We start from the raw sequence: 12,737 nt of genomic DNA, 5'->3' as shown, positions 1-12,737 counted from the left end.
CAGTGAGGCAATCTGAAAAGCTGTGTCACCTAGAGAGTTGGCCAAGCTGCCGGGAAGAGTTCTGTGAGATCCGGGACACCACTGTGTACCTCCTGGCTAAATGACATCTTTCCATCTTCCAGAAAGTCAGCTATAGCCACCACACAGGCCATCTTTAGTTTTCTCATGCCCTAGGTTTAGAAGATACCCAATTCCCCAAGTGAGGTCTCTTTGACAGCCTGTTGGTTTTAGGGCTTGAATTCAACTCCTTTTTTGTCTGGCATGGTTTCCAGAGTGTGATGGACATTTTGAGTGCTGAGGAGAACAACAAATCTTTATGGGTTGGACCTTTTGTTCTCCAAAGAAATTAAAGTATTTTATAGTTGATAGCATCGACAAGCACATGGCTTCTCCTCCCAAGCCACATTCTGAATGGAGATATAAAGAAACTCTACTTCTCAGAGAATTGTGTTTCTATTGTCCTTTGTGTGGTGGACTTTGTAACATCAGAGCAGTCACCACTGTGGGGATGCTCTATAGTCTGCAAATGGCAGGATGTGTCTGCTAAGTGTGCCTGTCACCCTTGAACTGAGATGACACTGTCATCTCATCTGACCCCATAGGCAATGCTCACAGCTTCAGAGAGGGAGGGAGGAAGGGGGGGGGGGCTCTTAGACATTTTACTGCATGGTTGGTTCTCCTTAGCCAGAGGCGTTCTTGCCGTGAGGCTGGGCTTTGTCATATGCCATTTGAGACTTGGAGGCTGATGTCATCTGTTAGCATTAGCGCTTAGGGTGATGCAAGATCTTAAATTATCGATTACCCTAAGGAATGCATTTAGTGTGTTGAACAAGTTCCTCTCTATCCATTTTGGAGAAGGGCTTAAGGGACAATGTTCAGAACTCCAAGGCTTGAATGTTTATTTCTTGTTTTTTCTCGGGAGAATTGTTATTAAAGTCTGATTTTGGACAACTTTGTTAATGGGCTGTGGCAGGTTCATGGCTAGGCTTAGGGCTCTGAGTCTCTCCAGATCTTTATTCCTAATTTCAATATCCAGAGTATTATTTTTTTTAGTTTAAAATTATGACTATGTGTTTCTTCGTTGTACGAAACATTTACACACATATACATACACAGTCTCTCTCTCTCTCTCTCTCTCTCTCTCTCTCTCTCACACACACACACACACACACACACACACACACACACGCACGCACACACACACTCTCTCTCTCTCTCTCTCACACACACACACACACACACACACACACACTCTCTCTCTCTCTCTCTCTCTCTCTCTCATGAAAATTGGGGGCCACAATTTTATTAGGTGTTTATAAATATACAGCATATAATGGTCAAATCTATGTACATTAATGTAGTTAACATTGCTATCTCTATTTTTTTCTATTTTGTTTTGTTTTTGAGACAAGGTCTTACTTTATAGCCTTGGCTAGCCTGAAACTCACTATGTAGACCAGGCTGGCTTCAGACTCATAGAGATCTGCTTGCTCCCCACCCAACCCCCCACCCTATGCTTGGGTTAAAGATATGTTCCACCATATCTAGCTTTGAACTTGTAAGAAATATTTTCATGTATTCTTTGGGAATTTCATATGATCTGTTTTGATCATATTTATCCCCTTCCTGCAGCTCTTCCCAAATTGCCCCTCTTGTCCCTCAACTTCATGTTCTTTCTCTTTTTTAAAACCCATTTAGTCTAGTTTGTGTTGGCTGACTACCCTGGGTAGGGGGCCTTCCCAGAGTGTTGCTAGTGAAGAAACCTGTCAGTCCCTCTCCCGCTGTAGTTAAATGTAAACAGCTCCCAAGCTAGAGGTGGGACTTCATGTCCCCTCCCCTCCTCCGTGCTGGGATTTTAGTTGGGCTTGCATTTGTGCTGGTCTTGTGCATACTCTCATGATCTGCATGAGCTGATATGGACATAACTCTGTCTCCTTGAAGTCACCTACCATCTTTGGCTTTTACAATATTTTTGCTCCCTCTTTTACATAGATACCTGAGGTCTGGGGGAGGGATATAATGTAGACATCCTCTTTGGGGCTGAGCATTCTGATGTCAGTCATTCTCTGTCCATTGACCAATTGTGGATTTCTATGTTAATTGCCATCTACTAAGAGATGCTTCTCTGATGAGGGTTGAGCTATGCACTGATTTCAAGTCCTAGTTTGGACTCCTGGCCTAGAGTAATATTTTGTATTCATTGTATAAATAAAATTGAGTTTAGACTTTCTTATATGAATCCTGTCTTAATCCATTTTTCTTAGGCATTGTTCTATTGCTGTGAAGAGACATCGTGACCATGGCAACTCTTATAAAGGAAAACATTTAATTGGGGGTGGCTTACAGTTTCAGAGGCTTCGTCCATTATCATTATAGTGAGGGGCATGGTAGCAGGCATGGCTGGCCTGGTGCTGGAGAGTAGCTGAGAGCTACATACTGATCCACAAGCAGATATAGAGAGCAATGCTGAGCATGTTGTGAGCTTTCTGAAACTTCAAACCTTGCCTCCAGTTACACACTACTTCAACAAGGCCACATCTCCTAATCCCTCTCAGATAATGCCACTCGCTAGTGATTAAGCATGCAAATATATGAATGAGCCTGTGGGAACCATTCTTATTCAAACCACCATACCACTTAGAAATGATTAGAATACTAAATTATTTTTCCAATTGTGTAAAATAACATCTGTTAATACGTATTGGTACAACCTTAATTTTTGGTATAAATGCTCAAAAATGGAATCGCAGGCTATTTTCTTTTAGAATGTTATTTCTCTGAACAGTGTTATCAAGGATTCTTTTTACAGAAAAAAAAAAGCCTCTTGTGGGCAGGAGGTTAAGTGGGAGTTGAATAGAGTTCTAGGTTCTTTTTGCTGAGGGTGTGAGGCCTCACACAGAGAGCAGACTCTTGCTGTGTGCAGGGAATAGGCTAAAGCACGTTTGTGCCACCTCACTGCATGTTCCCAGCATTCACGCCCACTCCTTTTGGAAATGAGAACACTAAGTCTTGATGGTGAAGTACCTTTGCAGGCTTCCCAGTAGGGAGTGGCAGAAGGCTAAGTGGAAGAGTTATGGAGTGGCCAGTGTTGTACTATTCCCAGATTTCCAGAGGCACCCCTTGGGATTAGTAGTCACTTCCCCTCAGAGCTGTCAGTGGGGGCCCTTGGGAAGGACCTGATCCTTATTGCTGTCACTGCTGCACCATAATTCAGAGCTGTTTCAGAACTTCTGTGTCCCCTAAAACCTATTACTTGGTTACTAAGATGCCACATCTTGCTCAGAATAAATCAATACTATAACTAGACACTGCACATCCAGTGATGATCCCGATGTTGAGTTTTTTGGAAGAGAGGCTGGAAGGAAGTGTTAATGGAGGGCAGATGGTGGAGGTAGCCTTGAAAGATGCTGGAATTTGGAATAGACAATTGGATTGGAGTGCTGAGTAGAAACAGAGGCAAGATGTATTCTAATATATATATCAGCTCACACATGGTCGGGACATGAGGAGGCAAGGGCCCTTGTACCCATCCAGAAACAGCAAGGAGCTTGTAAATGTTTTCAGGTAAATGATTGAGTTGAGGAAGGCAGAACTGTAAGATTACTGATGGTAGATGGAACAGCATTGGTTGTACCTGCTAATGCGATGTCAGGGTGGTGATTCAGCCTTCTGGAATTAAAAAACAAAAAACAAACAAACAAAAAACCCTGCTCTGCCTGCTGATTGTGGATGTTCTCCAGTTCTTACTGGTTCTTCCCACTTAGGTAATAATTGTAGTCTGATTTATGATTATACATGTATCGTGACATGGCATTACTATGACATCTACTATGTAGTTCAGAGATAGAATATTTCATCTTTGGCAGTCACAAGTGGCAGATACAGGGTCCAGACCAAGGCGGGCTGGCTTTTCAGCTTAGGTTTTGGACACTATGCTATTTTTTTCTTCTTCTAGTCTTTTCAAAAGAACACCTAACAAGCTTTTGATGGATTTATGGTGGAACTTCACCACACCTGGCCACAGATGCTCACTGATAATTCTTAAAGTGATCGTATACACACGGAAATACGTGGGCAGGTGTCAAGGGTAGCATCTGAAGTGTAGTCATATTTTAAACACACAGTTTGGTGTTTGCTTTTGGCTCCCTGTTTGAGCCTCACACCCGGGAATCCCTCTGATGCCCTGGCGTGAGGGAATGAGATTGAAGGAAAGGAACAAACACTAAACTAAAGGCTGTCTGTTCCACAGGGTGGAAGACCATGACGATCTCATGCCAATATTTATGCACTATGACAACACTCTGAGAGAAATCTATGGTGAATACTTCCTGGCTGAACTAATAGAGGCCCAAGACGAAGAGAATCATGCTGTGGTGTGTGAGGTTGGTGACTGATCCTCCCAGGGACCATGCTGCTCCCAGCTTGCTGAGCACCCCTGGAGCCAACGTGCCCTTCCCTCCTACATGCCCTTCCAGGCGATGCCAGGCCAGCTTCTGTACCCTTCCCAGATTTACCCCTTTGTGAGGTGACCAGACTGATGTCTTTAGAAATAGGGACCAGAGAGTGGGAGAAAGGATAAGATGATCCCACAGGGGTGAATATAGGAGATTTCTGAATACCCCAGGATGTTCTGCTGCCAGGAATATTTCATTTGACTTGGAAAGTGATTTCATTTTACTTTTTTGAAATTGTTTTGATATAATTTTACACTTACAGAAAACTTAGAGGTACAAATTCCTTAGATATTAGAATTTTTCCTTATTTATTTTATCATTCTCTTGATTGCTATCTCTATGTATGTATGTTTCTATCATCTATCTATCTATCTATCTATCTATCTATCTATCTATCTATATCATCTATCTCTCTTCCTCTTCTCTTTCTGTCTCCATCCATCCACCTGTCTATAGATTTATCTGGAATCATGTGAAAGTAAGTTGCAGGTATAATGCCCCACTTACATTCATTTCCTAAAAACCTGAATATTTCCCCACATAACTTGTAACTACAGTATGATGATCAGTCACTTTCCCATATGTAGACCTTAGTTAGATTTTATTGATAGTCACACAGCGTCCTTTATGGAAAAGGAAGTGCAGGTCATTTGTTACATTTAGTGTTCTGTCTCTTTCCATCAGAAATAGCTCCCTAGCCCTTCATTATTTTTTTTCAAAGGCAATGTTTTCAACCAATACAGGCCAGTTATTCTATAGAGCGTCTCTAATTTGTACTTGTTCAGTGTTCTCTCATGACTTGGTCCATGTTATATATGATGAAATTTAGTTGAATTAGTGGGACATGTACAAATTAGGAACATGTATATAACAATTGGAGCTTCTAGCTTTTCTAAGTAAGTGAGAGTAGTCCTGGTATTTGGGGCAAAAAGAGAGAGCCCACGTCTTTTGGTTTGGCACTGGGAAACCTCAAGGACTACATTTCTCAAGAGACAGAAGAGGGAGGTGATAAACCAGCTAGCTTTAATGTGATCAGCCCAACTGGAGGCCCTAGGTAGCTGGTGTCAGCACCCTCATGACCCCTTCCTCACTCTCTACTCATGATGGAGACATTCATCAAGGGCACACCTCCCTTACCTGCATCCCTGGCTACCTGCCTACCAGGGGAAAGCCCTTCCTGATTTGCCTGGTGGGATTCAGGTGGCTGGGACTAACTGCATAGAGGGATATGTTTCAGAAAGCTGAAACATAGCAGAACCCCTTCTGACTTGTGCCACTGCACATGAAGCTTTGGGGTTCTTAAGAGTTGAAACTGCTGGATTAGGATACTCACAGGATCTGCTTGGTGGTAGGGAGAAACTGGCTGTAATTGGGACTTTGGTATGTTAGAGACCATGTTGGTTTGGTTTTTGTCAACTGGACATAAACTGGAGCCACTTGGGAAGAAGGAACCAATTGAGGAGTTGTGTCCATCTGATTGGCCCATGGATGTGTCAGTCGGGGCAGTTTCTTGATTGGTGACTGGTGTGAAAAGGCCCAGCCCACTGTGGTGGTATACCACACCTGGACAGGTGGTCCTGGGTTCTCTAAAAAGCAAGGTGAGGAGGACATACCAGTAAGCATCATTTCTCCAAGATCTCTGCTTCAGTTCCTGCCTCAGCTTCACTCCATGATGGGCTGTAACCTGTCAATCATTTCTTCCCTTTCCCCCCCAAGGTGCTTTTGGTCACTGTTTTATCCCAGAAATAAACTAAGGACGGATGCTGTAGGGAGTGTATGATGACAGGATCAGGCCACAGGAGTGGGGTCAGTTCATACACGTGCAAGGCAATCTGGGGAAAGTGTCTGGAAGCGATGGTCTTCACACTTGAGCGGGCTGGGAGTCCTTCTTGGGCTGAGGAAGCCCAGGTGATTGGGCCTTACACAGGCATTTCTGACCTAGTAGTTCTGGCAGGGGGCGGGAGGTGGGAGTCGGGGCTGGGGAGAGGGTGATGTTGTTGCTCAAGGGACTTGCATTTTACATTAAGAAACTGGAAAACCTTCCTGTTGGTCCTGGTGTGGTGTCACCCACCTCTAGAGTAGGTCTTGTATAAACTATACCTGCACAGCTCAACTTCCATAATGAGAGCTGGTCTGCCAGGGAGGAGAAACGATGGGGAAGAGGCTGTTTAGGGCGTGTCTTCTATATATATGATATAACAAACGTGGCCTGGCGAGATGGCATGGAGGATAAGGGTACTTGCCCAGTAAGCCTAGTGACCTGAGTTTCATCCTGGGTGTCTATGAAAAGGCGGAAAGAGAGAACAGCTCCACACAGCTGTTCTTTGACCTCTGCATGTGCATCTTGGCAAATGTGTCCCAACACATGCACACATGCACACGCACATGTACACACCCACCCATGCACATACACACATTATAGTAAATAAAACATTTAAAACCTCTTTAAAAATAACAATTAACAAACATGGTTTGAATAGAGCCCTTGGATCCCCACCCATCCTGTTCATTAACAGAATCATAATTACGTTTTTCTTCGCAAATGGATATTTGACTTTGATTTTAAAAAGAGATTTCTATGCCAGCTGAATGAAAAGCATTAAAAGATTGGAATCTGCAGTTTTCTTTCAGGGGTGATACTTTTAGGGATTCATTCTTCATACATTCATTTTTCATTTGCTGAAACTGTGAGTCCTCTTAAAGAATATTTTCTTGAAACTTGAAAGCAAACATTCTCTGTAAATAAGATGAACAGTTTGAGGCTTGCTTCCACATTGGACCTCACAGACTTGGTGACTATGAGACTCTCCTGGAAGACATTCAGACTCTGTGCCAACTTCATGTCAGCATCATAATTCTTATAATAATAAATAAAGAGTCAAATGCTCCAAAATAGATGTGGGCACAGGATTTGATTGACACTCCCACCCTCCAAAAAGGATACAGAAGTTGTCAGTGACTCACTAAAAGAAGTCATTGGTATTGTAAGATGTCAGCTTCATCAGTCGTTTGGGAAATGGAAGGCAGCTGTGTGGGTGCACATCTGGAATCCTGTACTCAGAAGACTGAGGCAGGAGGATCCCAAGTACAAAACCAATCTAGGCTACTCTATTTCAAAACAGCAAGAAAAGCTGCAGTGAGACCATTTTACTTCTAATAGGATGGTAGTAGCCATAGCAATATTGGTAATAATAATAATAATAATAATAATAATAATAATAATAATAAATAGAATACTAATGAAAGTTTTGGTTTGGGATTCAAGGACATACTGAGGTAGATTCTCCTTTGTAACAAGATTTATTAGAAGAATTATTAATGTCATAGACAGAGACCAAAGGCAGCATGGTGGGGCTCTAAGGGGAGTTCCAGTCCATGGTAGAGTTTGAGGACCCCTTCTTTTGGGTTTCTGAGTGGGGAGGAGTGGAAAGGGCATTGGAACGTTTCTTTTACCTGAACTTGGCCATTTTGCTGGAGTAGCCAGGGAGTGTTTAAAGCTGCCCATGGGGTTTTGGTGTGTGGTCTGGTTGTTGGCTCTCTTCACCTGCTCAGTAGTGAATACTCTGGTTAAGGGTGGGGCAAGTTGTGACAGTTATGGATATGCATTTCTGAAGATGGGAGCTGGCCCTACAAAATAGAACATGAGAAATTACACTGAAAAGATTCTAATTTATTTATTTGTTTAGATTTCGATTTTTGACCTGTCCCTCAAAGACTTGCTTTCACATGTTCTCAGTCAGCCTTCAGCTCTAGACTAATGAGAAATGGAAGGCTCGGGAAGCATTTGGGCCAAACCAGCACCGTTTTTGAAAAATGGGGCTTTTCCACAGCCCCTGAAAATGACAGGCAACACGTCGTGCAGAGCCTGAGTGAGGGCTTCTGATCTTCTGCCCAGTCTCGGTCCTATTTAATGCAGCCTTTGTTTGTAGGAGTCTTTTAGTTTTCTGGTTTTATTTAGGGTGGTAGTGCCACCTCAAACCCCTTGAGGAAATGATCTACCGCAGCTGTGGAGATCTCTGCCTTGTTCTTTTTCTTGGTCTATTTCTTTCACTTTCCATGTGAACATTGAGGCAAAGAAAGCCAGAGGTTGGAAATGGCAGTGCCCATCCTGTTAGGTTGATGTCCCCAAGAGGTGAAATGGTCTAGCCCAATCTCCTCCAAAGACTGTGCTACCTCAGCAATCAGAAGATCTTAATCAAGGGCAAAGGCAAAGACAGGGCCTGGGAACAGGAACCAGGGAGATCACTGTGAGCAGTGCCACATCTTGTATCTGAAGCTTTTCTGGCTTCAAGCTAGATACTGGTCCTACCCTCCCACCACCACCTCCTACCTGTCATTTGTAAGCTCTTTGCTGAACATAGCTGTCATTAAAACTTGTATAGGCTGAGGATATAGCTCAGTGCGTAGAGTTCCTGCCATATAAACCCAGGTGGCACATACCTGTAATCCTAGCACTTGGAAGGGAAAGACAGCAGAATCAAAAGTTCAAGGTCATCCACAGCTAAGTAGCCAGTTCAAGGCCAGTCTAGACTACATAATGACCTTGTCTTCAAAAAACAAAAAAGGCCACTTATATACACTTACAGTGTAAGAAAGTATAGTAAATAATTGAGTTCTTTTAGTATTAAGTAGCTCTTGGGGATTTTGTCTGTGGTCTTATCCAGTGGACATAGTATGTAATAGCATGCCATCACATATCTCTTCCCTACTTCTTGACTCCATATTGGATGACGCCAGTTGGCAACTTGAATCTACCATACTACAGTATCTTACCATCAGCAAGCACTAAACATCTGGGCATTTCTTCCTAACACTAAATCTGCATTTGCCAACATCTCATGCATGGGGCAGCCACCAGTGACCAGAGGCAACAGGACAAAGTGCATCCAGTGTGCCTCTTCCCAGCCCAGTGCAGGATGGTTTCAGGTTGTGCATGTAGAGCGCTTGAGAACTTGGCTTGAGTTAGGAGAAAAGCCATTGACTTGTTAAAGAATTGTTGACTTTTGTCCTGTTTGCTACTTTGGAGGGGTTTTTTTGAGCTGTGACTTTGCTGCAGGTTCCTTGTCATAACTGTACCTTGACATCTGGTGTTTACTCCAAGCTGAGATTTCAAGGAAGGGCAGTTGGAGGCCAAGGTGGCTCCTAGAGACAGATGGGCAGAGAGTCTGTTTTGGCATCATCCAGGACACGGGCAGCAGTGGTCCGAGAAAGCACCACTGACCTGCAGGCGGGAGAGAGCCTGCCAGGTTAGCCATGCACTTGGCATCAAGAGAAGGGGATCAAAGCCAGTAACGGTCACAGCGAGGACAAAAGCCCTCATTATGAAATACTGTCACCCAAAAGGGATGCCTGACTGTGGGGCTTTGGGAGTGGGGTTATGAGTGTTAAAGCACATGTGTGTCTGTGAGTTAGACCTATTTGGGAAGACAAGGAATGCTTACAGATGGTTTTCCAGTGACCTAAACCTTATCTGTGTCATCATGTAGACAGACTTTCACAGGATGGACACGAAGAGCAAAACCTCCAGTTTTGTCTGCCAGTGTGAGAAGACTTGAAGGCAGGAAACATCTCTGTCCACTGAACAATAACAGCAGCCAATGCCTTTGCACTGTACAAGTGACATGCACACCAACATACCCACAGCTAGTTCCACAAACTGATATTTCAGAACAGCATATCTCAAGGCAGTCATTTGAAAGAAGCCCAAAGAACAGAGCAGACATGTCCACCATCCGTCCTTGCTCTGCTGCTGTCTCTGATTGTGGGCTTTTGTAAGTTGTTACAGTCCTAGCCGAGTGATGGGAATATAACAGGTTGTGGAATTGGAGAATGCTAAATCTTTGTTCCTAATGGCAAAACATGTTTTTCTCATTTTCATCAGAATGTGTGATCCATGCCATTTGAAATCAAATCCCAAACACAATGAGCCATTAGTGTAATAGCTCATTACTAACAGCGGTCTTATAAATAATACATTCTTATCATGCACATGCAGCTCGCCATGAAGCCAGGAAAAGGTATTTCAGGCCATGGAAGTTTCGCTGCGCCAGCACGGCTGTAGATTAGAAGGACATCTCCATGTGAACCAAGATGGATGCCAATTTTCCCTGCCGGGAGTGAGGCTGGCCGTCTCTTTCTGCACATATGGTAGATGGATTGGTTAATCAGCGTCTGCTGAGTCTTGGGCCTGAAATTATAGAGAAGCCAGACAACTGCAGCTACACAGCCTTTGTTCAGGAGTGCAAACAAGACAAACAATTACTTGTTATTTGGGAAAAAAATTAAAATGTTTATTTTGGACTTTCATTAAAGTGTCAATGGCTTTATAAAACAGCTGTGTAAATCAGCCTTTTATAGCAAGTATCATTTGGGGAGGGGTCCTGTGAAGAAAGGAATATGCAAGGAAAATTCATTTTAAAAAAGACTCCTTAAAAATAAAGGGCATCTCCCATTTGTTTTTCAAGCACACAAAGCTGTCAGAGAAATGGTTTGCTATCTGTCTTTTCCTGTATCAGCAAACATCCTTGCCACTGGCCTCTCTTTTGTAGGATGTTGAAGCATTGTCCATTTGTGTGGAGATACTCCTTCTTGGGGAAGGGTGCTGCACAGTACTAGTGAGTCCACTTCCTGAATAGAATGACTGTGTCAATCAGTCACCCACTCAGCTTCCTGGGCGTCCGTGTTCCTCATCAAAAAGTGAAAAAAAAATCATAGATTAAAATCATGGCAACCGTTTCAAGAGCTTCAGTACCCATTGTCTTAGTGTGTGGAGGGTTGTTTGTGTGTAAAGTGGTCCAGACTTCACTGAGCTGTTTCCCTCCAAACAACCTTTCTTCACTTCTCCACAACCAATCAAGTAATAAATAAGTGCATTCAAGAGATATAGAAGAGTTTCTCCCTATTAAGGAGCCCTGAATTGTGACTGTTCTCTAAGTTGGGGTTTATCAGACGAGTCAGGAGCAACCCGCTTTACGAAGAGCTGTGCGTGATGTGTGGGGAAGGACAGGGTGGAGAAAAGTGGTAGGAGGTCGGAGCTTATGGATGAATAAAAAGAAAAGCAAACACACCCCTATCTCCCCCCCACCTTTCCAAAAGACCAAAATTCACCCCACTAGCTGGCAGCAGGAGTGGAATAGGCAAGGTGAGGGAGTGGCCAGGAAAAGGCCAGATATAGCATTCCAGTGTCTCCTCAAGAACACCCTGGCAACTCACCTAAGTTCCTTCTCAACTGGGATGAGTGTCCACAGAGGGCCCTTGTTGGTTATGCCTTTGAGCATGTTCTATGCATTGTACTGGATGCAAGAGCTTCCTGCAGACCCTTCCACCCTTAAATCACTCAGAGTGTCCCCCAAGCTACCCATGGGCCACATGCCAAGAGCTCGTGGCAGATCCACAGCAATCATCACCTTAAGTCTGATAGGTGACTGCATTCTGCTGTTCCAGGTGGAAGGCAAGGCTGTTGGGTTCATGAGTGTGTGCTCCAGTGTGAACTTGCCCCTGCTGCACAAATGCTTCGACTTGGGCCCTTTCCATGGATTCTGTTTCCCACATCCCGATGATCTTTTGGAACCATCAAAGGAATCAAGTATTCAAGAAAGTCAAGGTACAGTGACTCTCCCAGAACATACCAGCAAATTCAGTCCATGTCTTACACACAGCCATGTTATTTGCTGAAAGGGCATCTTAAGTCTCTTCCAGTCCCATTTATGGAGTAAATTTACATGGTTAATGACATGTTTGTGGAATTTGTGGATCCAGAAACAAACCTGCACAGCTATAAACAGACATGGTTTAATTAAAGCTAAAGGTTCCCAAATCCAGGACGTTTGCTTGCAGAATGGTCATTGTTATATAAGTTATAGTGAGGTTTTTGTTTTCATTACTGAGGATCAGGATCAGAGCTTTATGCATGATGGGTAAGAGCTCTACCTCTGAGCTACATCCCCATTGCCACTTTAATCACACACACACACACACACACACACACACACACACACACACAGAGAGAGACAGACAGACAGACAGAGAGACAGAGAGACAGAGAGACAGAGAGAGACAGAGACAGAGAGACAGAGGCAGAGAGAGAACACCAGAATATAATAACTTCAAGAATTCAATGGACTGGGAAATATCTTAGTGGCAGATCATTGGTCTAGTGTGGACTAGGTTCCCTAGTTAAGCACTGATCCAATCCCCAGTGTTTAAAAATTTTAACTATTTAGAAAGCTATCAATTTTGAAGGCTCCATATACTTTTAAACTTTGATCTTTATAATCAGTACTT

The 12,737-nt window shown here is 43.4% G+C and overlaps 1 protein-coding gene across 1 annotated transcript in view; it reads left to right on the top strand.

Annotated features, from left to right (window-relative positions):
* Cfap61 (cilia and flagella associated protein 61) overlaps positions 1-12,737 on the top strand; it is a 295,900-nt gene that overhangs the window by 30,943 nt on the left and 252,220 nt on the right. The window contains exons 7-8 of the mRNA XM_036186271.1: positions 4,250-4,382; positions 11,898-12,057. Coding sequence (XP_036042164.1) covers positions 4,250-4,382; positions 11,898-12,057 — 293 coding nt within the window. The remainder of the gene's footprint in view (positions 1-4,249; positions 4,383-11,897; positions 12,058-12,737) is intronic.

Source organism: Onychomys torridus, chromosome 4 (genome assembly GCF_903995425.1).
Source record: "Onychomys torridus chromosome 4, mOncTor1.1, whole genome shotgun sequence".
In the NCBI taxonomy this organism is placed as follows: Eukaryota; Metazoa; Chordata; class Mammalia; order Rodentia; family Cricetidae; genus Onychomys; species Onychomys torridus.
This window is presented reverse-complemented; position numbering and strand designations above follow the sequence as displayed.